General features: G+C 36.7%; 1 protein-coding gene across 1 annotated transcript in view; it reads right to left on the reverse strand.

The window, feature by feature from the left end:
- ADGRL3 (adhesion G protein-coupled receptor L3) overlaps positions 1 to 27,726 on the reverse strand; it is a 1,741,359-nt gene that overhangs the window by 167,856 nt on the left and 1,545,777 nt on the right. Inside the window, exons 21-22 of the mRNA XM_053703187.1 lie at positions 9,577 to 9,745; positions 308 to 442 (exon numbers count right to left, since the gene is read on the reverse strand). Of these exons, the coding sequence (XP_053559162.1) occupies positions 308 to 442; positions 9,577 to 9,745 (304 nt within the window). The remainder of the gene's footprint in view (positions 1 to 307; positions 443 to 9,576; positions 9,746 to 27,726) is intronic.

Genomic DNA, 27,726 nt, shown 5'->3' on the forward strand with positions numbered 1-27,726 from the left:
TATATATATAATGTTTGACATTAAAAACAGGCAGTTCTTAGGCAACCCCCCCCCCCCCAAAAAAAAAAAAATTAAAGCTGGGAACCTCCCTTAGTATATAGTTTAGGTTTTGTATTGTCAGGTTTTAACTTATGGTATCACAAAGTACTGAGTTAGACACTAACATTTTAAAATGGATATGAACATGTTATGTCTAATGATTAATGATTATTTACTTATAAAATGGTTTTGCATCTAGAAATGCTAAACTCTGACATGCATCATTTTCATGCTATCATGCAAATAGAAAACATATTGGATAACATACATTGTTTACCTGAGAGCCAGTGGAATACCGCCCAGGAGTTCGAGAACCAGATGTTTTCCCTGAGCCAATGGAGTTCTCTGTACTCTTGCCACTACAGCAATGTGTACGTAGGCATTTCCCATATTCTTTACGTACCTTACAAAATAAATACAAACTGCATTAACTATAATTATGTGATAAACTAACATTATACTGGACCTAAACAGCTTTTTTGGGAAAAAATAAATATTGAAAAGATTGCCACATCCTGCTTATAAGGAGTTGAGGCTGTTATCGCTGCTTAAGGTGCTTCAACTATGTGCTGAGTTAAGGGTCTGAATACAAATATATCAAAAATCTGTTTTTTGCCTTGTCAAATAGTTTTGTAGATTGGAGTGAAAAATGTTTTGCTTGCTTTGTAGATTGATGTGAATTTTTTTTTTAACAATTTAACCAATTTTAGCATATAGCTTCAATAGAACAAAAAGTGAAAAAATGAAGGGGTTGAATATTTTCTAAATGCACTGCATATCAGCTTTTACATAAGAGGTTTATTAATTTATTAATGAATTGTTTCATCTATTTAAAACTTTTCCATATTGATATTTGTATTAATGCAATTTTTGAAAATATACCCTTTTGCCCCTTATGGATTAGTATTTCACAAAATAGCAAAAGTAGGAGGGCAATTTGATATCCGATGGAGAGAAGTGACATATTGTTTGTGTCACAACCTTTGGCCAGTGTTACACATGCATTATGTATGACTGACCCACTTTAAAAAAGCAGTATTACCACCAGCATTGCTATTCTGCTACTTTGACAAAACCCCCGGATGTGTCTGTCCATAGCCTCCTCCAGTTCCACCACAGATCTGAGCATCTGACTAGAAAACATCACATGCTTCCAATGACAGGCTGAGATAAACTGTCAATCTATTCTGCTGAACCTTCCTGGTTTGCATTCATTGCTTGCATCATAGAAACCGCATATGCCAACCGGAAATGAAAGCGGTTTTATTTTCTTTTTTTCTGTTTTCGGTAAAGCAAAGAATATAACAAAAATGCCATTTTGTTTCTTTGATTCTTCCGAAAACAAATACACATATCTATAATATATTGAGTTATTATTTATATAGAATTGCTGTTGAAAGTTGGAACAGGGGGTGGGCCACACAGGACTATAAGGGGGCTGTGCTGAGGGGGCCCCAAATTCTAAGGGTGTCCCTGGTATGTATACATGTGTGTTTGTTAGTGTTTGGATAAATTCTGCTTTCTCATACCAAGGCCTACATATATAATGCAAACCAATCCAACATATAGGCTCAAATGGCAGATATAGGGTCCTATATCATTTGGACAACGACATCACATTTACAAACTAAACAGAATTTGTTATAATTTTATTTTTATAACAGAATAATTATGAAAAAATTTAATTAGTTTAATAACTTAGGTTTGCAATTAATAAATCCTTAACATGAACAAAAGAGCAGGAGGATTTAAGACATTACACATTGGACTACACAGAAAAATGGCAAGAAGAATAGAAATATTAAGAAAAACTTTGCACACATACAGAGTTTACATGTCAGGGGAGGGGACTACCTAACTTATGAACCATTGCCTAAAGTCTCTGGACTCGAGTATTATATGCAGCAGAGGTGGGCGAGAGCAGGACCAAACTTTTGTAAATATACACATTGCATTGCATTAATAAATGTATCAATTATCTTAATTCCTCTTTAAACTAAAGGATAGATATAGCATGCCTAATGTCAGACAACTGTGGTACATGCCAAATAGTAATACAAATAATTAACCATGCATCTATTAACAACACAGACACCTCTTTGTTACACAAGCAACACACAGAATCTTACTAACTAACCATATTACCTATCTCTAAATAGTTCAAAACATACAATAAGGGAAGATATTTATGATAAAAGTGACAATGTACAGACCCTGTGGGTTGAAATAAAGAGTGGGCGGAAAATCCTAAAAAAATATTACTAGGAACATGCTACAAGCCCCCTAACATTAGTGAACTAGAGGAAACTCAACTACTAATACAAATAGGTAAGGCTGCTAATAACAGTGTTGTAATTATGGGAGATTTTAACTACCCTGATATAAACTGGGCAAATGAAACTAGTAATTCAGCTAAGGGGGATAGATTTTTAAATGTTCTTAGGGATAACTTCTTGTCACAATTAATAGAGGAGCCAACTAGGAGTAAAGCTATATTGGATTTAGTGCTATCAAACAATACAGATATAATATCAAACATAGAAGTTAAAGAACATTTGGGTAACAGTGATCATAACATGGTCACATTTAAAATCTATTTTCAAATGCAGTGTTTTAAAGGCGTAACTAAGACTTTTAATTTCAAGAAAGCAAAATTCAACGATTTAAGGAAATCATTAAATAATATAAATTGGGACAATGTATTTTCTAATAAAAATACAGAGAATAAATGGATAATATTTAAAAATGTGTTAAATAAATATACATATCAACACATACCATATGGTTATAAAAGTAAAAATAAAAAAAACAAAGCCGTTATGGCTAAATAAAAATGTGTTAAGAGAAATTAGGAAAAAACGTAGGGCATTTAAATTATTAAAAGAAAATAGTACAGACTCAGCATACAATATTTATAAGGAATGTAACAAAGCATGCAAAAAAGCAATCAAATTAGCCAAAATTGAAAATGAAAAAATAATTGCTAAGGATTCTAAGTCTAACCCTAAAAGGTTCTTTAAGTACATAAATAGCAAAAAATCTAAGAAGGATAATATAGGTACATTAAAATGCGTGGAGGGTAGCATGATAAATAATGACAGGGAGAAGGCTGAGGTACTAAACCAGTTTTTTTCTTCAGTATACACAAGAGAGGAACCATTGAATGATACTTTGGAACAGAATAGAACATGCCAGTCCATACCACTAACTGGGTTTTGTTTAGAGGATATCAGGAAAAAACTGGAAAATATTAAGGTAAATAAAAATCCAGGCCCAGATGGAATACACCCAAGGGTGTTAAGGGAACTTAGCACTGTTATAGACAAACCTTTACTCTTAATTTTTGAAGACTCATTATCCTCAGGCATGGTACCCCAGGATTGGCGTAAAGCTGATGTGGTGCCACTCTTCAAAAAGGGAAGCAGGGATGATCCAGGAAGCTGTTAGTCTGACATCAATAGTGGGGAAGATATTTGAAGGGATTATAAAGGATTATATTGATGAGCATATTCGTGTAAACAAGAGTATGAGTTCTAATCAGCATGGCTTTAGGAGAAATAGATCATGTCAAACTAATCTAATTAGATTCTACGAGGAAGTAAGTAAAAATATAGATAAAGGGGAATCAGTGGATGTGATATACTTAGATTTTGCAAATGCATTTGATACAGTGCCACATGAGAGATTAATGCACAAAATTAAGGGACTGGGGATAGCTGAAAATGTTAGCTCATGGATAAATAACTGGATAAAAGATAGGGAGCAACGAGTAGTAGTAAATGGATCATACTCAGATTGGACAAAGGTAATCAGTGGCGTCCCCCAGGGATCAGTACTGGGCCCTGTTCTTTTTAATATTTTTATAAATGACTTGGAGCAAGGATTAAATAGCGACATCTCTATTTTTGCAGATGATACTAAGTTAAGTAAGGTCATAAGGTCAGAGCAGGACGAACTGTCTTTACAAAGGGATTTGCTAAAATTAGAACTATGGGCAAGTGAATGGAAAATGAGATTTAATACGGAAAAATGCAAGGTTCTACATTTTGGAAGTAAAAATAAGCAGGCTACGTATTTTTTAAATGGGACAAGACTTAGCCAAACACAGGAGGAAAGGGATTTGGGAATAGTAATAGATAACAAGCTAAAGATGGGTGCACAATGCAGGGCAGCGGCTTCAAAGGCTAATAAGATACTAGCATGTATTAAAAAAGGCATTGATTCTTAACATAGTAACATAGTAACATAGTAGATAAGGTTGAAAAAAGACTGAAGTTCATCGAGTTCAACCTATACAAATCTAAAATACTTACAAAAAGCTCCAGTTAAGCTTAAATAACCTCATTAAAATGTGACCCATTTAATACTAGCAATCATATCCATGAATTTTGTTTATATACAGAAATTTATCCAGACTATTTTTAAATGTATCTATGGTATTGGCATTCACTACCTCCTTTGGTAATGAGTTCCACAATTTTATTGCTCTTACAGTGAAAAAACGTTTCCGTTGCAGGAGATTAAATCTCCTTTCCTCCAACCTTAAATTATGACCTCTTGTCAGAACCAATTTTCTTGGAATAAAAAGAGCTTCTGCCATCTCTGTATATGGGCCTTGAATATATTTATATAAAGTAATCATGTCACCTCTCAAGCGCCTTTTTTCTAAAGAGAACAGACCCAGTTTGGCTAGCCTCTCCTCATAGGTTAATTTCTCCAATCCCCTTATTAGCTTTGTGGCCCTTCTCTGAACTTTTTCTAGTTCTGCAATATCTTTTTTAGCAATCGGTCCCCAGAACTGCACTCCAAACTCAAGGTGAGGTCTTACCAGGGCTTTATATAATGACAGAATTATGCTTTCCTCCCTTGAATCAATGCCTCTTTTAATACATGCTAGTATCTTATTAGCCTTTGAAGCCGCTGCCCTGCATTGTGCACTCATCTTTAGCTTGTTATCTATTACTACTCCCAAATCACTTTCCTCCTGTGTTTGGTTAAGTCTTGTCCCATTTAAAAAATACATAGCCTGCTTATTTTTATTTCCAAAATGTAGAACCTTACATTTTTCCGTATTAAATCTCATTTTCCATTCACTTGCCCATAGTTCTAATTTTAGCAAATCCCTTTGCAAAGAGAGTTCATCCTGCTCTGACCTAATGACCTTACTTAACTTAGTATCATCTGCAAAAATAGAGATGTCGCTATTTAATCCTTGCTCCAAGTCATTTATAAAAATATTAAAAAGAACAGGGCCCAGTACTGATCCCTGGGGGACGCCACTGATTACCTTTGTCCAATCTGAGTATGATCCATTTACTGCTACTCGTTGCTCCCTATCTTTTATCCAGTTATTTATCCATGAGCTAACATTTTCAGCTATTCCCAGTCCCTTAATTTTGTGCATTAATCTCTCATGTGGCACTGTATCAAATGCCTTTGCAAAATCTAAGTATATCACATCAACTGATTCCCCTTTATCTATATTTTAACTTACTTCCTCGTAGAATCTAATTAGATTAGTTTGACATGATCTATTTCTCCTAAAGCCATGCTGATTAGAACTCATAATCTTGTTTACACGAATATGCTCATCAATATAATCCTTTATAATCCCTTCAAATATCTTCCCCACTATTGATGTCAGACTAACTGGTCTATAGCTTCCTGGATCATCCCTGCTTCCCTTTTTGAAGAGTGGCACCACATCAGCTTTACGCCAATCCTGGGGTACCATGCCTGAGGATAATGAGTCTTGAAAAATTAAGAGTAAAGGTTTGTCTATAACAGTGCTAAGTTCACTTAACACCCTTGGGTGTATTCCATCTGGGCCTGGAGTTTTATTTACCTTAATATTTTTTAGTTTTTTCCTGATATCCTCTAAACAAAACCCAGTTAGTGGTATGGACTGGCATGTTCTATTCTGTTCCAAAGTATCATTCAATGGTTCCTCTCTTGTGTATACTGAAGAAAAAAAACTGGTTTAGTACTTCAGCCTTCTCCCTGTCATTATTTATCATGCTACCCTCCACACATTTTAATGTACCTATATTATCCTTCTTAGATTTTTTGCTATTTATGTACTTAAAGAACCTTTTAGGGTTAGACTTAGAATCCTTGGCAATTAATTTTTCATTTTCAATTTTGGCTAATTTGATTGCTTTTTTGCATGCTTTGTTACATTCCTTATAAATATTGTATGCTGAGTCTGTACTATTTTCTTTTAATAATTTAAATGCCCTACGTTTTTATTCAAGGGAGGAAAGCATAATTCTGTCATATAAAGCTCTGGTAAGACCTCACCTTGAGTTTGGAGTGCAGTTCTGGGGACCAATTGCTAAAAAAGATACTGCAGAACTAAAAAAAGTTCAGAGAAGGGCCACAAAGCTAATAAGGGGATTGGAGAAATTAACCTATGAGGAGAGGCTAGCCAAACTGGGTCTGTTTTCTTTAGAAAAAAGGCGCTTGAGAGGTGACATGATTACTTTATATAAATATATTCAAGGCCCATATACAGAGATGGCAGAAGCTCTGTTTATTCCAAGAAAATTGTTTCTGACAAGAGGTCATAATTTAAGGTTGGAGGAAAGGAGATTTAATCTCCTGCAACGGAAACGTTTTTTCACTGTGAGAGCAATAAAATTGTGGAACTCATTACCAAAGGAGGTAGTGAATGCCAATACCATAGATACATTTACAAATAGTCTGGATAAGTTTCTTTATACAAACAAAATTCATGGATATGATTGCTAGTATTAAATGGGTCACATTTTAATGGGGTTATTTAAGCTTAACTGGAGCTTTTTGTAAGTATTTTAGATTTGTATAGGTTGAACTTGATGGACTTCAGTCTTTTTTCAACCTTATCTACTATGTTACTATGTTACTATGTTAAAAGATAGAGAGCAACGAGTAGTAGTAAATGGATCATACTCAGATTGGACAAAGGTAATCAGTGGAGTCCCCCAGGGATCAGTACTGGGCCCTGTTCTTTTTAATATTTTTATAAATGACTTGGAGCAAGGATTAAATAGCGACATCTCTATTTTTGCAGATGATACTAAGTTAAGTAAGGTCATTAGGTCAGAGCAGGATGAACTTTCATTACAAAGGGATCTGCAAAAATTAGAAGTATGGGCAAGTAAATGGAAAATGAGATTTAATACAGAAAAATGCAAGGTTTTACATTTTGGAAGTAAAAATAAGCAGGCAACATATTTTTAAATGGAACAAGACTTAGCCAAACAGAGGAGGAAAGGGATTTGGGAGTAGTAATAGATAACAAGCTAAAGATGGGTGCACAATGCAGTGCAGCAGCTTCAAAGGCTAATAAGATACTAGCATGTATTAAAAGAGACATTGATTCAAGGGAGGAAAGCATCATTCTGTCACTATATAAAGCCCTGGTAAGACCTCACCTTGAGTGCAGTTCTGGGGACCAATCGCAAAAAAAGATATTGCAGAACTAGAAAAAGTTCAGAGAAGGGCCACAAAGCTAATAAGGGGATTGGAGAAATTAACCTATGAGGAGAGGCTAGCCAAACTGGGTCTGTTTTCTTTAGAAAAAAGGCGCTTGAGAGGTGCCATGATTACTTTATATAAATATATTCAAGGCCCATATTCAGAGATGGCAGAAGCTCTGTTTATTCCAAGAAAATTGTTTCTGACAAGAGGTCACAATTTAAGGTTGGAGGAAAGGAGACTTAATCTCTTGCAACGGAAATGTTTTTTCACTGTAAGAGCAATACATTTGTGGAACTCATTACCAAAGGAGGTAGTGAATGCCAATACCCTAGATACATTTAAAAATAGTCTGTATACATTTCTGTATATAAAGAAAATTCATGGATATGATTGCTAGTATTAAATGGGTCACCTTTTAGTGGGGTTATTTAAGCTTAACTGGAGCTTTTTGTAAGTATTTTAGATTTGTATAGGTTGAACTCGATGGACTTCAGTCTTTTTTCAACCTTATCTACTATGTTACATGACTAAGACACTATAATTTTCAGAGGTCTAATATATACTTACATTTTTAGAATACATTATTCTGGCATTAGTTCTTGCTAGTTTAAAAACTACCTTATTATCAATTACTGCCTATAATAAATTTGCGCCTACATATGAATATGCATGCTTTATTATACTGCTTTGTTGGTGATTGTTTTACAAGGTATTATCTTATTATTACTTTTATGAAGCCTAATTGTAATAATTCTGAAGATATATACTTGTTTCTAAATTGTTTGGGATAAGCATAATAACTAAAAAGTATTCTTCTACTTGTGCAAGTCCTTTTGTTGATTTATATATTGAAGATAAGAGCCTGCAATACAGATTTTGCAATTATGGATTAAACAGATTATGCTGTAAAATAAGACAATCTAGTCTACCCATATTGTTACTTGAAAGTTAGGAGCCCTAGCATTTCAGGCTCAGACGAGCAAGCCTGAAACACTAGTTAAGTAGCTTTGGTCTTAAGCTACTAAGGACTGCTACTTAATCTCTCTGTCACCTTAAGTTTGGCGGATTCCAATCATCCTGATCCTATTTGATCAGGATGATTAAAGCCCCCACTCATGCACGAGCAGTGACTTGTGCAACGTTAAATGCGGGCAGGAGATGAGGTTCATGAGCTGGCACTTAATAAATGGAGTCTATAGTAATCAAAGATTTATATACCATATAGTGAATATATACAATATATGAAAACTAAATAATTTCAAAAATATTCTGCTTAAGGAAAGATATTTTGAACATTATTGGGCCATATCATCTTCAGCAGTAATTTATGTTACATCAGATAAAAACTGTTTGACCAATTTTACTGAGGACTGTGTATTGCAATTTTGTATTGAAACATAAAGGTCACCATTTATCAAGCTGCAATAGCAGCTTCAGAGCCCTGGCATTTCAGGCTTACTTGGAGACCACTGCTTCTTAACTTCTTCACCACCTAAAGGTGGTGGATTGAAATAATCCTGATTGGATCGGAATGATTGCACGATTGGCTGCTTGCAAGCATGGGGAGGCAAATGCAAAAGAATTATCTACATGAATATGTTATTGGAAGTAAAAAATAACCTTACAAATGGAAGATATATATATATAGAGAAAAGCAAAGAACCTAATTTTTTTTATTATAATGCATCTTAACCAATAGTGGCATTGGTGATGAAAGAAAAGGTAATTTGTAGACTTCAGATGACTTGTTTTGCATGCAAATAAAAATAATATACAAAACTTGACTATGCTGTGTTGGAGCCAGACAAGGATAAAAAATGTTTCACATTCCTAGAGAAAATGCAGTTATGTACACATTAAGCCGCTATTTATAGAAACAATGATATATTATAAAGTGCAATTTACATAATTTCCAGTGCTAGTATAGAAAATCCCTTTCTGATATTTAATCTAATAGATCCAGTTTATTAAGAGCAATAAATCAATTTTCGTTTCATAAATTGCAAAGCATTAGCACTTTCTGCTGGAGTTGCTTGGCAACAGGAAACCTGTACAATAATGCAGCAGCTAGCTTACCTTCTTTTGGAGGACACAATGGAAAATGAATATAAACATTCCCTGAAGAGAATTGAAAATTGTGAAGAGATATGCCATGATGACTGTGCTCTCATTAATATACATGAGTCCAAAAGCCCAGGTTAGTCCTAAGAGGCAGAGAAGAGCTATTGCACCTATAACCCATGATCTGGAAAATAAATAAAATAATAGCCTTCACTTACTTGACATATCATTTAATGTCACATAAAAAGTTAATAACATCATTTTATGTTTTAAAAATTATAAACTTTTTTCAGCATCAACTTTGCACTAATTTTGGTAAACTGTTAGAGAAATTACTTTAAATTGCAAAACAGCAATAACAAATAGATACAGCTGAACCTAACATTATGGAGCCAAAAACATTATATACTTTATAATTTTTAAAAAACTAAAACATTTTCTATTTTTTAAAATCAGAAATAACAAACACTTGAATCAATAAAATCATCTGGGTCTGTGAGCTAGCAACTTAAATACCTCCTAGAGGAAGTTACCATAAAATGCTGCAGGAAAACGTACTGCTTTGAAGAGAGGCACCTTACTTTTTGTGGGAAACAACAGGATTTTTCACACACGTGGTTCTTGGCATTCTCCATTTGGAGCAAATACGAAACAAACTGCAATATTTCTATAAGACTTAATTTACATTCACATTTAGTTTTATATGTATAATCTTATCAACTCTTAATAGTTTGTGTTATATTTTGAAAAAAAAACTTGTAAACCTAGAATCTTATAGAACAGATTAGTGAGTCCGGCAAATTGTGCTTATTGCTCACTAAAGCCTATTAAATCCTTGATACAATATCATGAAAAATCAGTATGAATAAATGCTTAACTAACACAATTTAATAATAATTTAATATGTGTGTACATCAGAGAGCTGCAAAACTAAAAATGTACATTTAATGTTTAGTGTTAATATATGTACCCCCATGCTTCTGTACTGCCTTACCCAGGGTCCATTCACATGGAGGGGGGGGGGGAGGCATATGAGAGCAGTTTTTTTCTTTTTCATTGAACTGAAATTGTTCTATGTATTTATCTGAGAAAATAACCTCTAGGATTATACACATTAGTTGCCATTGTTTTTTTAATGATATATATTATAAAGATATATATATATATATATATATATATATATATATATATATATATATATATATATATATATATATATATATATATATATAAATCTGTCTGTCTGATATCATCAAATTCATTAAAAAAGCAGTCCAATGTACTTTGCTCATTCCAGTCTATAAGAAAATCCAGTTATTGTGGTTTTCAGACTTCATAAATTCTAGCATTTTTCATTGGTAAAATCTGACAACAGAATTCTGATCCGCATGAAAATAAATTTCAAGCAGCTTTTACATGATTTGTGCAGTCTTTTATTTTAACAGTCTGGACTTTTCAGCTTGTCAAAGTTTATAGCTTGGTTTCTTTCAAAGCAGTTTCCAAATATAATTGTTTTCTAGTTAAATTTAACTATGCCCCTCATTTAAGAAGCAGTGGACAGACAAGGTGCCCAGGAGGATATCACTACCAGCTATGAAAGCCTCATTGGAAAAAGTTAAGATTAAGCAAAAACTCTTTTCTGCCATCCTAATGGTTAGATCAATCTGGGATGATTTTATTGTACCACTTCTTATGACCCATGCTTCTTAACCTGCAGTTTTCTCCATAAATGGAGCTCTATGAGGCTTGTACATGTTTCAGTGTGATCGTTAAAATAATAATTTATATTAATGCTAAAAATTAATGACTACACAAAGTGCTTCTAATGGACTGAAATAAACCACTGATTTGTTTTTTTCAATAATTAAACGATTATTAGAATATATTTTCTTAGTTAGTAAGATCGCAAATGTGCAGGGAGTGGCATTGCACAAACATTTCACCAGAAATGCTTGTTGCTGTCGGCATTTAGCGATGTTGGGCAGATATGATTCGCTACAGCGCCATTTGATAAATCAGCCCCCATAGCTGTTAAGCAGGGCTGAGAGTTTTATATAACAATTAAGTGCCGTCCCTCATTGACTTACAACATTTTTATTAAACAAGATTTTATAACTTTTTTCTTAATATAAAATTATTAAATACTTTTGCAGCAAATTAAAACCACCATTAAATGCTGTGCATTTATTGGCCACAAATGACAGTCAGATGATCTTCAAATGTAGGTTACTTATAAAGAGATATGAATTAGTGATCCTTTAGTATAAAAAAAAATTCTAAATCAAAGTACTTCAGATTTACATTTTTTGCTAAATAAGTATAGGCAACAAACTTCAGCTATAGGTGTCTTTTAACAACATTATATAGCTGTTCCTTTACCTTCCTGTAGAGACCACAACCCACTTGTGGGGCAGTGACAGGAAGTAATGGACCCTTCATAAATGAAGTAAAAAAAAAGTAACCTACTTTTAAAATGATGAATAGTACAAATTGCAATGATTTCTATTAAGTAATGCACATCTATATTGTATTTACACTTTGAAATTATACAATTTTTACTATATCCTCCTTATTTTTTTATTCAACTCCTATGCCAAGATTTTTTTTCATGACAATATTTTCTTCTTTATATATTTACAAAGTTTTGGTATTTACTAGAGGTGTGCTGCGTTTTATCTTTTTCATTATTTTTTTTCTCATATAGGCAGGGCACATTATTATTATTGCAGAGCATGCTAAGATTAGCAATTGTTTAGTGAGGCAGACATCCCTTAGGCAATCTCTATACTTTCAATGAATATTGTGGCTGCGCTAAACATCATTCATAGTACAAATTGAAAATCATGTGTTACAGTCATTATAAAATGTTTACAATATTTTTATATGCACACTTTCTGAAGCAACAGCTTTTACTGAGCATTCGCAAGAATTCACAGTATATATGTATATGCATTTTCTTATTGGCTGATGGTTGTCACATGATGCAGGGGGAAGAAAACTGGAACTAAATTTGACATTTGTCTGAAAAAATTCTACTACCTATCTGCGATTCAGAATAAATTCTTTTGCATTGTCTTTTTTTTCTTATGCATTCATTGATTATGCAATTGTACAGTTTTTAATGGTCCTTTAAATTGAGGAGATTTACTACTGGTACATCCCTTCAAAATGAAAAATTTTGGGGTCAAATTAGAAAAAAAAACCAAGTACTTTGATCTCATATAGCTTTCATTATCATTGAACATGTGTAAGTTTTTTCCTATAAAATATATATATTTTGTGTTCCAAAAAGAAGTATTTTGTAAAATGTGTTTTTTGCCCAATTAAAAAAAAAAATCGAATGTGACCATTCATATGAAAAGTTGGGATACCGATGCATGTATATATGTATATAAACACTGTCTAGGCTCTGATATATAATATATAATAATATTATAATTAATAAGTTGCCAATAATATATGTGTTGAGGGACTTTCTTTTGCATTATTCAAAAACAAACCATGCAAAAACAAATAACCCAGATTTTAAACTATATTTGGTGTGTTTTACATAGACAGTGTAATACAGTGTTGTAAAATAAGTTCATTTTAAAATAATTGGTGATTTGCATTAATTAATTAACAAAGGATATCAAGAAAATGTAGCAAATTAGTTAAAAGAAGTAAATTGGAAAGTTGTTTAAAATGGCATGATCTTTCTAAATCATCAAAGAAAATAAATGATTGTTTTTTGTCCCTTTAAGTATTGTATTAATAATTATAACTGAGAAACTAGATGCACCAGGGCTGCAGCTATACATTGTAGAGCAGAAAGGTCACCAATAACACAATGAATTGACCCTTACACCATGGAAAAATAACATCTATCCATTCAACCATTCATGAATCAAAAAGTGTAAGGCTATGTCTCAGCTCTTTCAACAGAAAACTGTGTGTCTTAATTATTTAAGGAATTTACTTTAAACAATCAATGATAGAGAATAAAAGGTTGCTTAAAGGATATGTCATCACGTTTCAACTTGAAAAGAACTGGATTAGGTTTATTTCTATTTACATTTCTCAGAAATCCTGCACAATAATGTCTGGCACAGGTAATTTAGGTTTCCCTGAATTTCATTTAGAAAGTGTATGTAACTATTCTTGCAAAATAAATGCCAGGATTGAAAATAAACTATTATAGCTATTTGTGAAAACTCCCAATGTAATCATAAAAACATCCCTACTTTTGAAATTAATTTATTGTCCGAAATGCAGTAGCATTTGGGACAATAAATTAATTTCAAAAGTAGGGATGTTTTAGTAATTACATTGGGAGTTTTCACAAATAGCTATAATAGTTTATTTTTAATCCTGGCATTTCTTTTGCAAGAATAGTTAAGAAAAGCTAATCTTATTTATTAGTTAATAGGAGTAGTAACTCCTATTAACTAATACATAAGATTAGCTTTTTGCTGTAACTGTTTTAATTTTATATCTTTGTGTCACTCAGAAAGTGTAATACTTTGTTTTATTTGTTACAAAATAACATGATCAACCCTACTAAAAGTTATAAATGCCACTATATATAATGCTAGATCAGTGCTTTGAAGTAATTATCTTCCCTTGCATAACTTCTGCTTAAAAAACATTTATTTTAACAATATATTTAATTTATTTTATCAATTCAGTTATGTAGTAAAATAAATAAGATAATACGGATTATTATTTGTGCCAGCATATCTATGCTTAGAGGCTGATTTAAGAAGCAGTGTATGCTGCTGTTTTCCACGCGAACCTTCAGGCTCGTCGGAAACATAAGTTAAGAAGCAGCGGTCTTACGACCGCTGCTCCTTAACTCATTTGCCGGTGTAGTGTCGAAATCTGCAACCAGACAGTATGTGCGACCGTCTTGTCACCACATTCCTGAGTGCACACGTGACTGGTTGACCACCAATCATCTGCTAGAGACACCTCCTTCCAGATTTCGACACTACACCACGTGACGGGTCGCAGAATCAGACCGAACAGCTGAGCCTGTCAGATTTTGCAGCCTTACCATGCCTTCATAAATTTATTAGTAGTCCTGGGAAACGGATACTAATATGGAAATGCCTATGAAAGTTAAAAATAGGTTGAAACTTTGACGAGCGGCTGCTCCATTTCATTCTTTCTCCATTATATTCTTACTATCATGCTGCTGTTTATATTTTTTTTAAATGTACCTTTTATCTGTATGTTTTCCACAGTTAAAAAAAAACGGTAACATCTTGCATCATGTATGAAAACTACAGTATATTTTTTAGTGCACTTAAAATACATGAAACAGGCAAAAAAAATTAACAGACAGCTGCTTGAAAAATCGTCCCACATTTGTTAATTAATTAATTAATTAATTAATGCTAATCATAAAAAATCTTCCCACTGTTTCAGAAAAAGCAAAGACAACCAAGAAGCTGCCTTACAAATCTGATCAACTGAAGCCTCATTTTTGAAAGCCCAAGAAGTAGCAACTGACATAGTAGAAAAAGCAGTAATCCGCATTGGTGGGTGCTGACCTCCGTCCAAATAAGCTTTGTGTTCAAAAGTCCTTAGTAGCATCAATGTAATATTTCAATGCTCGAACAATATCCAAAGAATGCAAATATTTCTCTGGAGCATTCTTAGGATTAGGACACAAAGAAGGAACAACAATATCTCTGCTATTGTTCTCTGAAGAAACAACCTTAGGCAAAAAAATTGAATAAAGTCAGTAAAACAGTATTATCCTGATGGAAAATCAGATAAGGAGGATCACAAGAAAGAGCAGATAACTCAGAAACTTTTCTTGTGATAGATTCTCCTAGTTATAGGCTTACGAGCCTGAATCAAGGTTTCAATCACACAATCAGAGAAAACCCTATGTCAAAGGACTAAACATTCAATGTTTATGTCATAAAGATCAGAGACTTGAGATCCAGATGGAAAAATGGACCTTGAGACAGAAGGTCTGACAGCAGGGGCCAAGGAGGATAGCTGGACATATGAACCAGATATGCATAGCAAATCCTGAGAGGCCATGCTGGGGCAACCATGATTACTGATGACTGCTCTAGGCTTAACTTTGAAATCACTCTGGGAAGAAATTCCATAAGAGGAAACAGATACGCAAGCTGTAAAGACCAATGAACTACTAGAGCATCCAGTAACTTTGCTTGAGAATCCCTGGACTTCACAAAGTACCTGGGAAGTTTGATGTTCAAATGAGACAACATCAGATCTATCTCTGGGAGACCCCAAAGATCCACAATCTGATTAAACACATCCTGATGAAGAGACCCTTCCTCTGGATGTAGAGATTGATGAATAAGAAAGTCTGCCTCCCAGTTGTTTAACCCTGAAATATGAATTGCAGAGACAAGACAATAATTGGTTTCTGCCCATAACAGAATTCAAGACACCTCCATCATTGCTATGGGACTGTGATTTCCCTCCTGATGGATGACATAAGCTAGTGCTGTGACACTGTCTCTCTGGAAACAGAGATGAGACTCTCTTCTTTTCAAAGAAGCCAAGCTTGAAGATGAAAATTGCATGGAGTTCTAAAACACTGAATGGTAACCTCACCTCCCGAGGATCATAAACTCCCTGTGCTATCAGAGATCTCCAAACATCCAAACAGCTCACCAACCTGAGATAATTGCATCTGTAGTGATCATAGTCCAGGTAGAAATAGCAAAAGGAGGCCCTGAATAATAATCTGATAATCCAGCCACCAAGTTAGAGACTGACTTGTTCTGGGGTCCATAAATATCCTTTTAGACAGCTGAGTATAATCTCTGCACCATTGACACAGCGATGCAAAGCTGAAGAGGCCTTACGTGAAAACGTGCAAATGGACCTTGAACTTCCATATAAATAGCAATTGAAAGAAACGAGAGACTGAAGGTTCAAACACGCTGACACCAATTTTAACCTTCTCTGCTCTGTTTAAGAAAGACTTATGGAGACTAAATCTGTTTGGAAACCTGACACATTTACCTTTGTCTGAGGAACCAAAGAACTTTTTGGAAAGTTGATCCTACAACCATGCTGTTGAAGAACCAAGAAGAATAGGTTGGTATGAGATTATGCTAAAGGAAAAGATGGAGCTTGAACCAATATATTGTCCATGTATGGAAACACAGCAATACCCTGAGACCTGATCACAGACAAAAGGGCACCCACAAACTTTGTGAATATTCTTGGAGCTGTAACCAGACCAAATAGTAGAGAAACAAACAAAATGCCTGTCCAGAAAGGCAAACCTCAGAAAACTGAAAATGTTCTTTCTGAATTGGAACATGAAGGTAAGCATCCTTTAAATATATTGTGGACATAAACTGACCTTGCTGAACAAAAGGCAGAATAGTCTGAAAAGTTTCCATTTTGAAACATGGAATCCTTTTACACCATATCAGCAGACTAGGATTTAAACTATAAAGGCTCTTCTGGCAAGGACTGCCAAATACATGCTTTTGACACACATCTTCATAATATTAAATATAATATCATGAATAAAAGAATTGGCACTCTTGAGTAAACCCAAAAGATTTGAACTAGCAGAGTCATCAGAACACTTCTGAAAGACTAGACAATGGTAAGTAGAAGCATCAGTCACATAAGCAACATAGATAGCTGGCCTGAGAATACAGCCTGCATGAAAAAGGCCCTTCAATAAAAAAAACAAAAAACTATCTTTCCATCTTAAGGATCCTTTACCCCTTAAACGACACACAAAAATTGTACGTTGTCAGGGGTTTCAAGCGGCTGAAAGCGATCCTGATCGCTTCCAGACGCTTTCAAGGTATAGCTGTGATGCCTCGATATTGAGGCATCACTGCAATACCTTTTTTGGCATACTGATGCAGAGAGAGACACTCTCTGGCCCTCTCTGCATTGGCCAGCGATGGTGCCGATCATTGTATAGAAAAATTGAGTAGTAAATCCGGACCAGTTTCTCAAAACGCTGTGCCAACTCTAAAAAGTATGCTACGATCTCTCTAACGTAGTTAGTAAGGTAGTTTTTGTACACACTAGCTTACTAACTATGTTAGAGAGATGGTGCCGATCGTTGGTGGGTGAGAGCCATTGCAGGGAAGTGGGTGGGCGGTCCATCATCCTTCCTTCCGGCCAGCTGTTGTTAATGTTGGGTGTGTGCGCGGGAGAACACACTGGAGGTGAGAGGCGGGTGCGCGCGTATCTAGCCACATGAAAAAATAAAACTGTTGGGAGAGAGTGCTGGGAGAGGGAGGGTGGCAGGGAGGGGGGGGTACGTTTAAAAAGCGATCTAGGAGGGGGAGGGAAGAGAGTATGTAGCTACACTACAGAAAAAGTTAGATTTAAAAAAAAAAAAAAGAGTTCACATTTTATTGCAAAGTGGGTACTGGCAGACAGCTGCCAGTACCCAAAATGGTGGTGAATAGTCAGTGGGGGGAGGGTTAGAGAGCTCTTTGGGGGGGATCAGGGAGGTTGGGGGCTAAGGGGGGATCCAACACAGCAGAATATGATTTTTGTTTTAAAAAAATAACAAAACAAAAAATAAAACTTTTATTTTAGTACTGCCAGACTTTCTGACAGTACTTAAGATGGCAAGGACAATTGTGGGGTGGGGGAGGGAAGAGAGCTGTTTGGGAGGGATCAGGGGGTGGGATGTGTCAGGTGGGAGGCTGATCTCTACACTAAAGCTAAAATTAACCCTTCAAGCTCCCTAATTAACCCCGTCACTGCTGGGCATAATACAAGTGTGGTGCGCAGCAGCATTTAGCGGCCTTCTAATTACCAAAAAGCAATGTCAAAGCCATATACAGTATGTCTGCTATTTCTGAACAAAGGGGATCCCAGAGAAGCATTTACAACCATCTGTGCCATAATTGCACAAGCTGTTTGTAAATAATTTCAGTGAGAAACCCAAAGTTAGTGAAAAAACATAATTTATGCTTACCTGATAAATTTATTTCTCTTGTAGTGTAGTCAGTCCACGGGTCATCCATTACTTATGGAATATATCTCTTCCTAACAGGAAGCTGCAAGAGGATCACCCAGCAGAGCTTGCTACATAGCTCCTCCCCTCACATGTCATATTCAGTCATTCGACCAAAGCAGACGAGAAAGGAGAAACCATAGGGTGCAGTGGTGACTGGAGTTTAATTAAAATTTAGGTCTGCCTTAAAGACAGGGCGGGCCGTGCACTGACTACACTACAAGAGAAATAAATTTATCAGGTAAGCATAAATTATGTTTTCTCTTGTTAAGTGTAGTCAGTCCACGGGTCATCCATTACTTATGGAATACCAATACCAAAGCTAAAGTACACGGATGAAGGGAGGGACAAGGCAGGAACATTAAACAGAAGGAACCACTGCCTGAAGTACCTTTCTCCCAAAAATAGCCTCCGAAGAAGCAAAAGTGTCAAATTTGTAAAATTTTGAAAAGGTGTGAAGTGAAGACCAAGTTGCAGCCTTGCAAATCTGTTCAACAGAGGCCTCATTTTTAAAGGCCCAGGTGGAAGCCACAGCTCTAGTAGAATGAGCTGTAATCCTTTCAGGAGGCTGCTGTCCAGCAGTCTCATAGGCTAAACGTATTATGCTACAAAGCCAAAAAGAGAGAGAGGTAGCCGAAGCCTTTTGACCTCTTCTCTGTCCAGAGTAAACGACAAACAGGGAAGAAGTTTGACGAAAATCTTTAGTTGCCTGCAAATAGAACTTCAGGGCACGGACTACGTCCAAATTATGCAAAAGTCGTTCCTTCTTTGAAGAAGGGTTAGGACACAGTGATGGAACAACAATCTCTTGATTGATATTCCTGTTAGTAACTACCTTAGGTAAGAACCCAGGTTTAGTACGCAGAACTACCTTGTCTGAATGAAAAATCAGATAAGGAGAATCACAATGTAAGGCAGATAACTCAGAGACTCTTTGAGCCGAGGAAATAGCCATCAAAAACAAAACCTTCCAGGATAACAGCTTGATATCAATGGAATGAAGGGGTTCAAATGGAACGCCTTGAAGAACATTAAGAACTAAGTTTAAGCTCCACGGCGGAGCAACAGTCTTAAACACAGGCTTAATCCTAGTTAAAGCCTGACAAAAAGCTTGAACGTCTGGAACTTCAGCCAGACGTTTGTGTAGAAGAATAGACAGAGCAGAAATCTGTCCCTTTAACGAACTAGCAGATAAGCCCTTTTCTAAACCCTCTTGTAGAAAGGACAATATCCTAACCTAGGAATCCTAACCTTACTCCATGAGTAACTCTTGGATTCGCACCAATATAAATATTTACGCCATATCTTATGGTAAATCTTTCTGGTAACAGGCTTCCTAGCCTGTATTAAGGTATCAATAACCGACTCCGAGAAGCCACGCTTTGATAGAATCAAGCGTTCAATCTCCATGCAGTCAGCCTCAGAGAAATTAGATTTGGATGTTTGAAAGGACCCTGAATTAGAAGGTCCTGTCTCAGAGGTAGAGACCACGGTGGACAGGATGACATGTCCACTAGGTCTGCATACCAGGTCCTGCGTGGCCACGCAGGCGCTATCAGAATCACCGAAGCTCTCTCCTGTTTGATCTTGGCAATCAAACGAGGAAGCATCGGGAATGGTGGAAACACATAAGCCATGTTGAAGTCCCAAGGGGCTGTCAGAGCATCTATCAGCACCGCTCCCGGGTCCCTGGACCTGGATCCGTAACAAGGAAGCTTGGCGTTCTGGTGAGACGCCATGAGATCCAGATCTGGTTTGCCCCAACGAAGAATCAGTTGAGCAAAGACCTCCGGATGAAGTTCCCACTCCCCCGGATGAAAAGTCTGGCGACTTAGAAAATCCGCCTCCCAGTTCTCTACGCCTGGGATGTAAATCGCTGACAGGTGGCAAGAGTGAGACTTCCAACATCGCTAGGGAGCTTCTGGTTCCCCCTTGATGGTTGATGTAAGCCACAGTCGTGATGTTGTCCGACTGAAATCTGATGAACCTCAGAGTTGCTAACTGAGGCCAAGCTAGGAGAGCATTGAATATTGCTCTTAATTCCAGAATATTTATTGGGAGGAGTTTCTCTTCCTGAGTCCATAATCCCTGAGCTTTCAGGGAGTTCCAGACTGCGCCCCAGCCTAGAAGGCTGGCGTCTGTTGTTACAATCGTCCAATCTGGCCTGCGAGAGGTCATCCCCTTGGACAGATGTGGCCGAGAGAGCCACCATAGAAGAGAATATCTGGTCTCTTGATCCAGACTTAGTAGGGGGGACAAATCTGAGTAATCCCCGTTCCACTGACTTAGCATGCACAATTGCAGCGGTCTGAGATGCAGACGCGCAAATGGTACTATGTCCATTGCCGCTACCATTAAGCCGATTACTTCCATGCACTGAGCTACTGACGGGTGTGGAATGGAATGAAGGACACGGCAAGCATTTAGAAGTTTTGATAACCTGGCCTCTGTCAGGTAAATTTTCATCTCTACAGAATCTATAAGAGTCCCTAGAAAGGGAACTCTTGTAAGTGGTAATAGAGAACTCTTTTCCCCGTTCACCTTCCACCCATGCGACCTCAGAAATGCCAGAACTATCTCTGTATGAGACTTGGCAGTTTGAAAACTTGACGCTTGTATCAGAATGTCGTCTAGGTACGGAGTCACCGCTATGCCTCATGGTCTTAGTACCGCCAGAAGTGAGCCCAGAACTTTTGTAAAGATTCTTGGAGCCGTAGCTAATCAGAAGGGAAGAGCTACAAACTGGTAATGCCTGTCTAGGAAAGCAAATCTTAGGTACCGATAATGATCCTTGTGAATCGGTATGTGAAGGTAGGCATCCTTTAAATCCACTGTGGTCATGTACTGACCCTCTTGGATCATGGGAAGGATGGTTCGAATAGTTTCCATTTTGAATGATGGAACTCTTAGAAATTTGTTTAGGATTTTTAAGTCCAAGATTGGTCTGAAGGTTCCCTCTTTCTTGGGAACCACAAATAGATTTGAATAGAATCCCTGCCCGTGTTCCGTCCGCGGAACTGGGTGGATCACCCCCATTAGTAAAAGGTCTTGTACACAGCGTAGAAACGCCTCTTTATTTATTTGGTTTGCTGATAACCTTGAAAGATGAAATCTCCCTCGTGGAGGAGAAGTTTTGAAGTCCAGGAGATATCCCTGAGATATGATCTCCAACGCCCAGGGATCCTGGACATCTCTTGCCCAAGCCTGGGCGAAGAGAGAAAGTCTGCCCCCCACTAGATCCGTTTCCGGATAGGGGGCCCTCTCTTCATGCTGTCTTTGGGGCAGCAGCAGGTTTCTTGGCCTGCTTGCCCTTGTTCCAGGACTGGTTAACTTTCCAGCCCTGCCTGTAACGAGCAACAGCTCCTTCCTGTTTTGGAGCGGAGGAAGTTGATGCTGCTCCAGCCTTGAAGTTACGAAAGGCACGAAAATTAGACTGTTTGGCCTTTGATTTGGCCCTGTCCTGAGGTAGAGCATGGCCCTTACCTCCCGTAATGTCAGCTATAATTTCTTTCAAGCCGGGCCCGAATAAGGTCTGCCCTTTGAAAGGAATATTAAGCAATTTAGATTTAGAAGTCACGTCAGCTGACCAGGATTTAAGCCATAGCGCTCTGCGCGCTTGGATGGCGAATCCGGAGTTCTTAGCCGTAAGTTTGGTTAAATGTACGACGGCATCAGAAACAAATGCGTTAGCTAGCTTAAGTGCTTTAAGCTTGTTCATAATTTCATCCAATGGAGCTGTGCGAATGGCCTCTTCCAGAGACTCAAACCAGAATGCCGCAATTCAGGCGCAATGCATGCAAGGGGCTGTAAGATAAAACCTTGTTGAACAAACATTTTCTTAAGGTAACCCTCTAATTTCTTATCCATTGGATCTGAAAAGGCACAACTATCCTCCACCGGGATAGTGGTACGCTTAGCTAAAGTAGAAACTGCTCCCTCCACCTTAGGGACCGTCTGCCATAAGTCTCGTGTGGTGGCGTCTATAGGAAACATTTTCCTAAATATGGGAGGAGGGGAAAAGGGCACACCAGGTCTATCCCACTCCTTGCTAATAATCTCTGTAAGCCTTTTAGGTATAGGAAACACGTCAGTACACACCGGTACCGCATAGTATCTATCCAACCTACATAATTTTTCTGGAATTGCAACCGTGTTACAATCATTCAGAGCCGCTAATACCTCCCCTAGCAATATGCGGAGGTTCTCAAGCTTAAATTTAAAATTAGAAATCTCTGAATCCAGTCTCCCTGGATCAGATCCCTCACCCACAGAATGAAGCTCTCCGTCTTCACGTTCTGCAAACTGTGACGCAGTATCTGACATGGCTCTCACCTCATCCGCGCGCTCTGTCCTTAACCCAGAGCTATCGCGCTTGCCTCTTAATTCTGGCAATTTAGATAATACTTCTGTCATAACAGTAGCCATGTCTTGCAAAGTGATTTGTAAGGGCCTCCCTGATGTACTTGGCGCCACAAAATCACGCACCTCCTGAGCGGGAGGCGAAGGTACTGACACGTGAGGAGAGTTAGTCGGCATAACTTCCCCCTCGTTGTCTGGTGATAATTTCTTTACATGTAAAGATTGACTTTTATTTAAAGTAGCATCAATGCAATTAGTACATAAATTTCTATTGGGCTCCACATTGGCCTTTAAACATAGTGAACAAAGAGATTCATCTGTGTCAGACATGTTTAAACAGACTAGCAATGAGACTAGCAAGCTTGGAAATACTTTTCTAAATAAATTTACAAGCAATATAAAAAACGCTACTGTGCCTTTAAGAAGCACAAAAAGCTGTCACAGTTGAAATAACAATGAACCAAAACAGTTATAGCAACCAATTTTTCACAGTAAATGTATTAAGTTAGCAAAGGATTGCACCCACCAGCAAATGGATGATTAACCCCTTAATACCCAAAAACGGATTAACAATTTAATAATTAACGTTTTTCTCACAGTCAAAACACACTGTCACAGGTCTGCTGTGACTGATTACCTCCCTCAAAATGAATTTTGAAGACCCCTGAGCTCTCTAGAGACGATCTGGATCATGGAGGATGAAGTAGACAGATTGTGACTGAATTTTTACTGCGCAAAAAAGCGCTAAAATAGGCCCCTCCCACTCATATTACAACAGTGGGGAAGCTCAGAAAACTGTTTCTATGCAGAAAACAAAGATGGCCATGTGGTAAAAATCATGCCCCAATAAGTTTTATCACCAAGTACCTCACAAAAAACGATTAACATGCCAGTAAACGTTTTAAACATACATTTGAAAAAGTTATGAATTGTTATTAATAAGCCTGCTACCAGTCGCTTTTACTGCAGTTAAGGCTCATACATTATTTCAGTTTTAACAGTATTTTCAGAGTCAATTCCATTCCTTAGAAAAATACATTCAGTGTACACACACTCATCAGCCTAATACCAGTCGCTATCACTGCATTTAAGGCTGAACTTACTTTACATTGGTATCAGCAGTATTTTCTCAGTCAATTCCATTCCTCAGAAAAATAATTACTGCACATACCTCATTTGCAGGGGGGCCCTGCATGCTATTCCCCTTCTCTGAAGTTACCTCACTCCTCAGATGAGAACAGCCAGTGGATCTTAGTTACGTCTGCTAAGATCATAGAAAACGCAGGCAGATTCTTCTTCTAATGCTGCCTGAGAATAAACAGCACACTCCGGTGCCATTTAAAATAACAAACTTTTGATTGTAGAAATAAACTAAGTTAAAAAAAAACACCACAGACCTCTCACAGCGACCTATCTAGTTAGGCAGCAAGAGAATGACTGAATATGACATGTGAGGGGAGGAGCTATGTAGCAAGCTCTGCTGGTTGATCCTCTTGCAGCTTCCTGTTAGGAAGAGATATATTCCATAAGTAATGGATGACCCGTGGACTGACTACACTTAACAAGAGAAAGTTAACAATTTTTATATTTGTTCGCATTTGGCGGTGAAATGGGGGCATGAAATATATCAAAATGGGCCTAGATCAATGCTTTAAGTTGTCTACTACACTACCCTAAAGCTAAAATTAACCCTATAAGCTACCTAATTAACCCCTTCACTGCTGGGCCTAATACAAATGTGGTGCACAGCGGCATTTAGCTGCCTTCTAATTACCAAAAAGTTATGCCACAGCCATAAATATCTGCTATTTCTGAACAAAGGGGATTCCAGAGAAGCATTGACAACCATTTGTGTAATAACTGCACAAGCTGTTTGTAAATAATTTCAGTGAGAAACCTAACGTTTGTGAAAAAGTTTGTGAAAAAGTGAACAATTTTTTTTATTTGATCGCATTTGGCAGTAAAATGGTGGCATGAAATATACCAAAATGGGCCTAGTACTTTGGGTTGCCTACTAAAAAAATATATATACATGTCAAGGGATATCCAGTGATTCCTGACAGATATCAGTGTTCCAGTGTAACTATAGCTAATTTTGAAAAAAAAAAAATGGTTTGGAAATAGCAAAGTGCTTCTTGTATTTATTGCCCTATAACTTGCAAAAAAAGCAAAGAACATGTAAACATTGGGTATTTCTAAACTCAGGACAAAATTTAGAAACTATTTAAGCATGGGTGTTTTTTGGTGGTTGTAGATGTGCAACAGATTTTGGGGGTCAAAGTTAGAAAAAGTGTGTTTTTTTCCATTTTTTCATCATATTTTATAATTTTTTATGGTAAATTATAAGATATGATGAAGATGAAAATAATGGTATCTTTAGAAATTACATTTAATGGCGAGAAAAATGGTATATAAAATATGTGTCGGTACAGTAAATGAGTAAGAGGAAAATTACAGCTAAACACAAACACCGCAGAAATGTAAAAATAGTCCTGGTCCTTAAGGGAAAGAAATTGAAAAATAGCCTTGTCCTTAAGGGGTTAAAAAAGTACTGTCTTCCAAAGGAATAGCAGTACATTTAGCTAGACTGGAAAAGGCCCCATCAAACTTGGGAACTGTTTCCCACAAATTAATATTAGCAGCAGGTAAAGGATATAACTTTTTAAACCTTGCAGGAGGAATAAAATAATTACCTGGCTTAGACCATTCCGTAGAAATCATGTCAGAGACAGCATCAGAAACAGCAGTCTTAAAAACTGAATTTAAAAGATTACAAGGCTTATCATCAGAAACTTTATGATCTTTAACCCCTAAATTATTTAAGACCTCCTTTAAAAGAGAACAAATATGTTCAATTTTTTTTTTTTAAAAAAGAGGGAATATCAGGTTCAGCATCAGTTGAAGATTCCTCATCACCAGAGAAAACATCTGAAGACAAAACAGTATCCAATAAAACTTGTAGATGGTAAAATCTGAACTGACCTTTTATGCTTGTTTAAAATCACAGTAGGTGAAACAATGTCAGTTTTCTCCTGAAATGAACAAACAGAAGGTGCGTTAATACCCAAAGAAACAGCATTAGGTTGGTCTGAAAGATGTTCAGGGGACTCAATCAGACTGCTCCATTATAGCATAAGGCAAAGCAATGCAATGCAATGAACATAACCCCTTAAAAAGCTCTTAAGGAATGGAAATCACTTACCCCCTCCTAAGTAGCTTTTTAAAAAAAACTCACAGGTACAAACTGTAAAACAAAGCAGGAGACATAAACATAACATTTGAAGGCAGATAACGCTCATTAGAAATAAATAATGTTCATGAAAAAATTGAAAAGTTAAAAGGAATTTTAGTGCACCAAAAACCTGATGTGTGCATAGCCGAGAACGTACGTCTGCTAACCGGACATGCGTAAACCGTGCGACTCACGAGTGAAGTATAGAATGATTATAGGGACTTGGGATAACCAGACATGCGCAACCATGACACATGTAAACCTAAAGGCCGATAAGTAAAATTAAAACTAAGTGTGCCAGAAAAGCTGACATGCATAAAACAGGTAATAGTGTAAAGGATTCTGTCCCAGGGCCATATATATCAACAAATATATATATATACAAATTTAAAAAGTGCCGATAACATAGCTATAGAGTGTCTAAAATGTTTAATAAATGATACTTACCAATAGACACTCATCCACCAGCAAATAAGCAGCAGACAGCCAAACCAGTGGTTAAGGAATAGGAGTATATTGTAGCTCCATAAAGGGAGGCAAAGGAAAATTCCCTGTAGCCAATTATGGAAGTTTTATGAAAGATTTTCCATGAGGAGAAAAAAGAATCACAAACCATACCCCATATACATCCCTATGACAAGCATTGGTTGATTTGTGTTGACCCCATGTGGGTTCAGATATTGATTAGTAAAAGGAAGTAGTAGATGTAGAGGAACACATTATGACACACAACATTATCATTGATTTAAGGGAGCAGAGTGATTTTAGTCATTTGTCAATTAGTCTATTGGGGCAGGAGCATTCCTCTTGTGGGTTCAGATATTGTTTGGTAGAAAGATGTAGTAAATGTAGAGGAACACATTACAACACATGAACAATTATCATTGGTTTGCGGGAGGGGAGTATTTCTAGTTAATTTATTTGTTATTTAGTATATTGTGGCAGGAGTACTCCCTCTTACTGTTTTTCTATTGGTTTTCCTGTTTTTGTTATGCTGTCATTGGTCATTCGGTACGGAATACATTTTAAACAAATTTGAGCTTAATATGCCTCCTGAGAAATACATTGCAAATTAGGGACTCTGTTGCAAGGATGATCCCTGGCTTTTAATAATTTTGTTTTTAATAAATACAATTATACCACCTGACCTCCTAGTTGCTACTGTTTAGCTACTAGGGCTGGAGAAGATTGATGCTGACTTATGTGTTTGTGGCTACAAGTTAAATCATTTGAATTCAGCAATTATAAGCGCAAATGCCCATGGAGCTGAGACAGCAAGTGAAGATTGAAGATCCTTCGCCTCCCTCCAATGAGGCAGTGTTCTGATAATAGTCTAGCCTGAGCTATATAGCATGATCTTGTCCTGATACATATGTGAGTTTCCTTATCTATCAGGGATTCTGGGTGTCCATGATTGTTCACACAATGTGGCACCTTTATTTGTCTTAGGGAGCTAATCATAATATTTCTAGGTACACTTGTGCAAAGTCATGAATTTTGTAGGCATATAGTCAGATGCATAATTAATCAATAATACTAAACAGGTGTTAATGATCATGAATTTAATTAGAAGGTTGAAACACAATCATTATCTGAA

The sequence above is a fragment of the Bombina bombina genome, chromosome 2 (genome assembly GCF_027579735.1).
Source record: "Bombina bombina isolate aBomBom1 chromosome 2, aBomBom1.pri, whole genome shotgun sequence".
NCBI classification, from domain to species: Eukaryota; Metazoa; Chordata; class Amphibia; order Anura; family Bombinatoridae; genus Bombina; species Bombina bombina.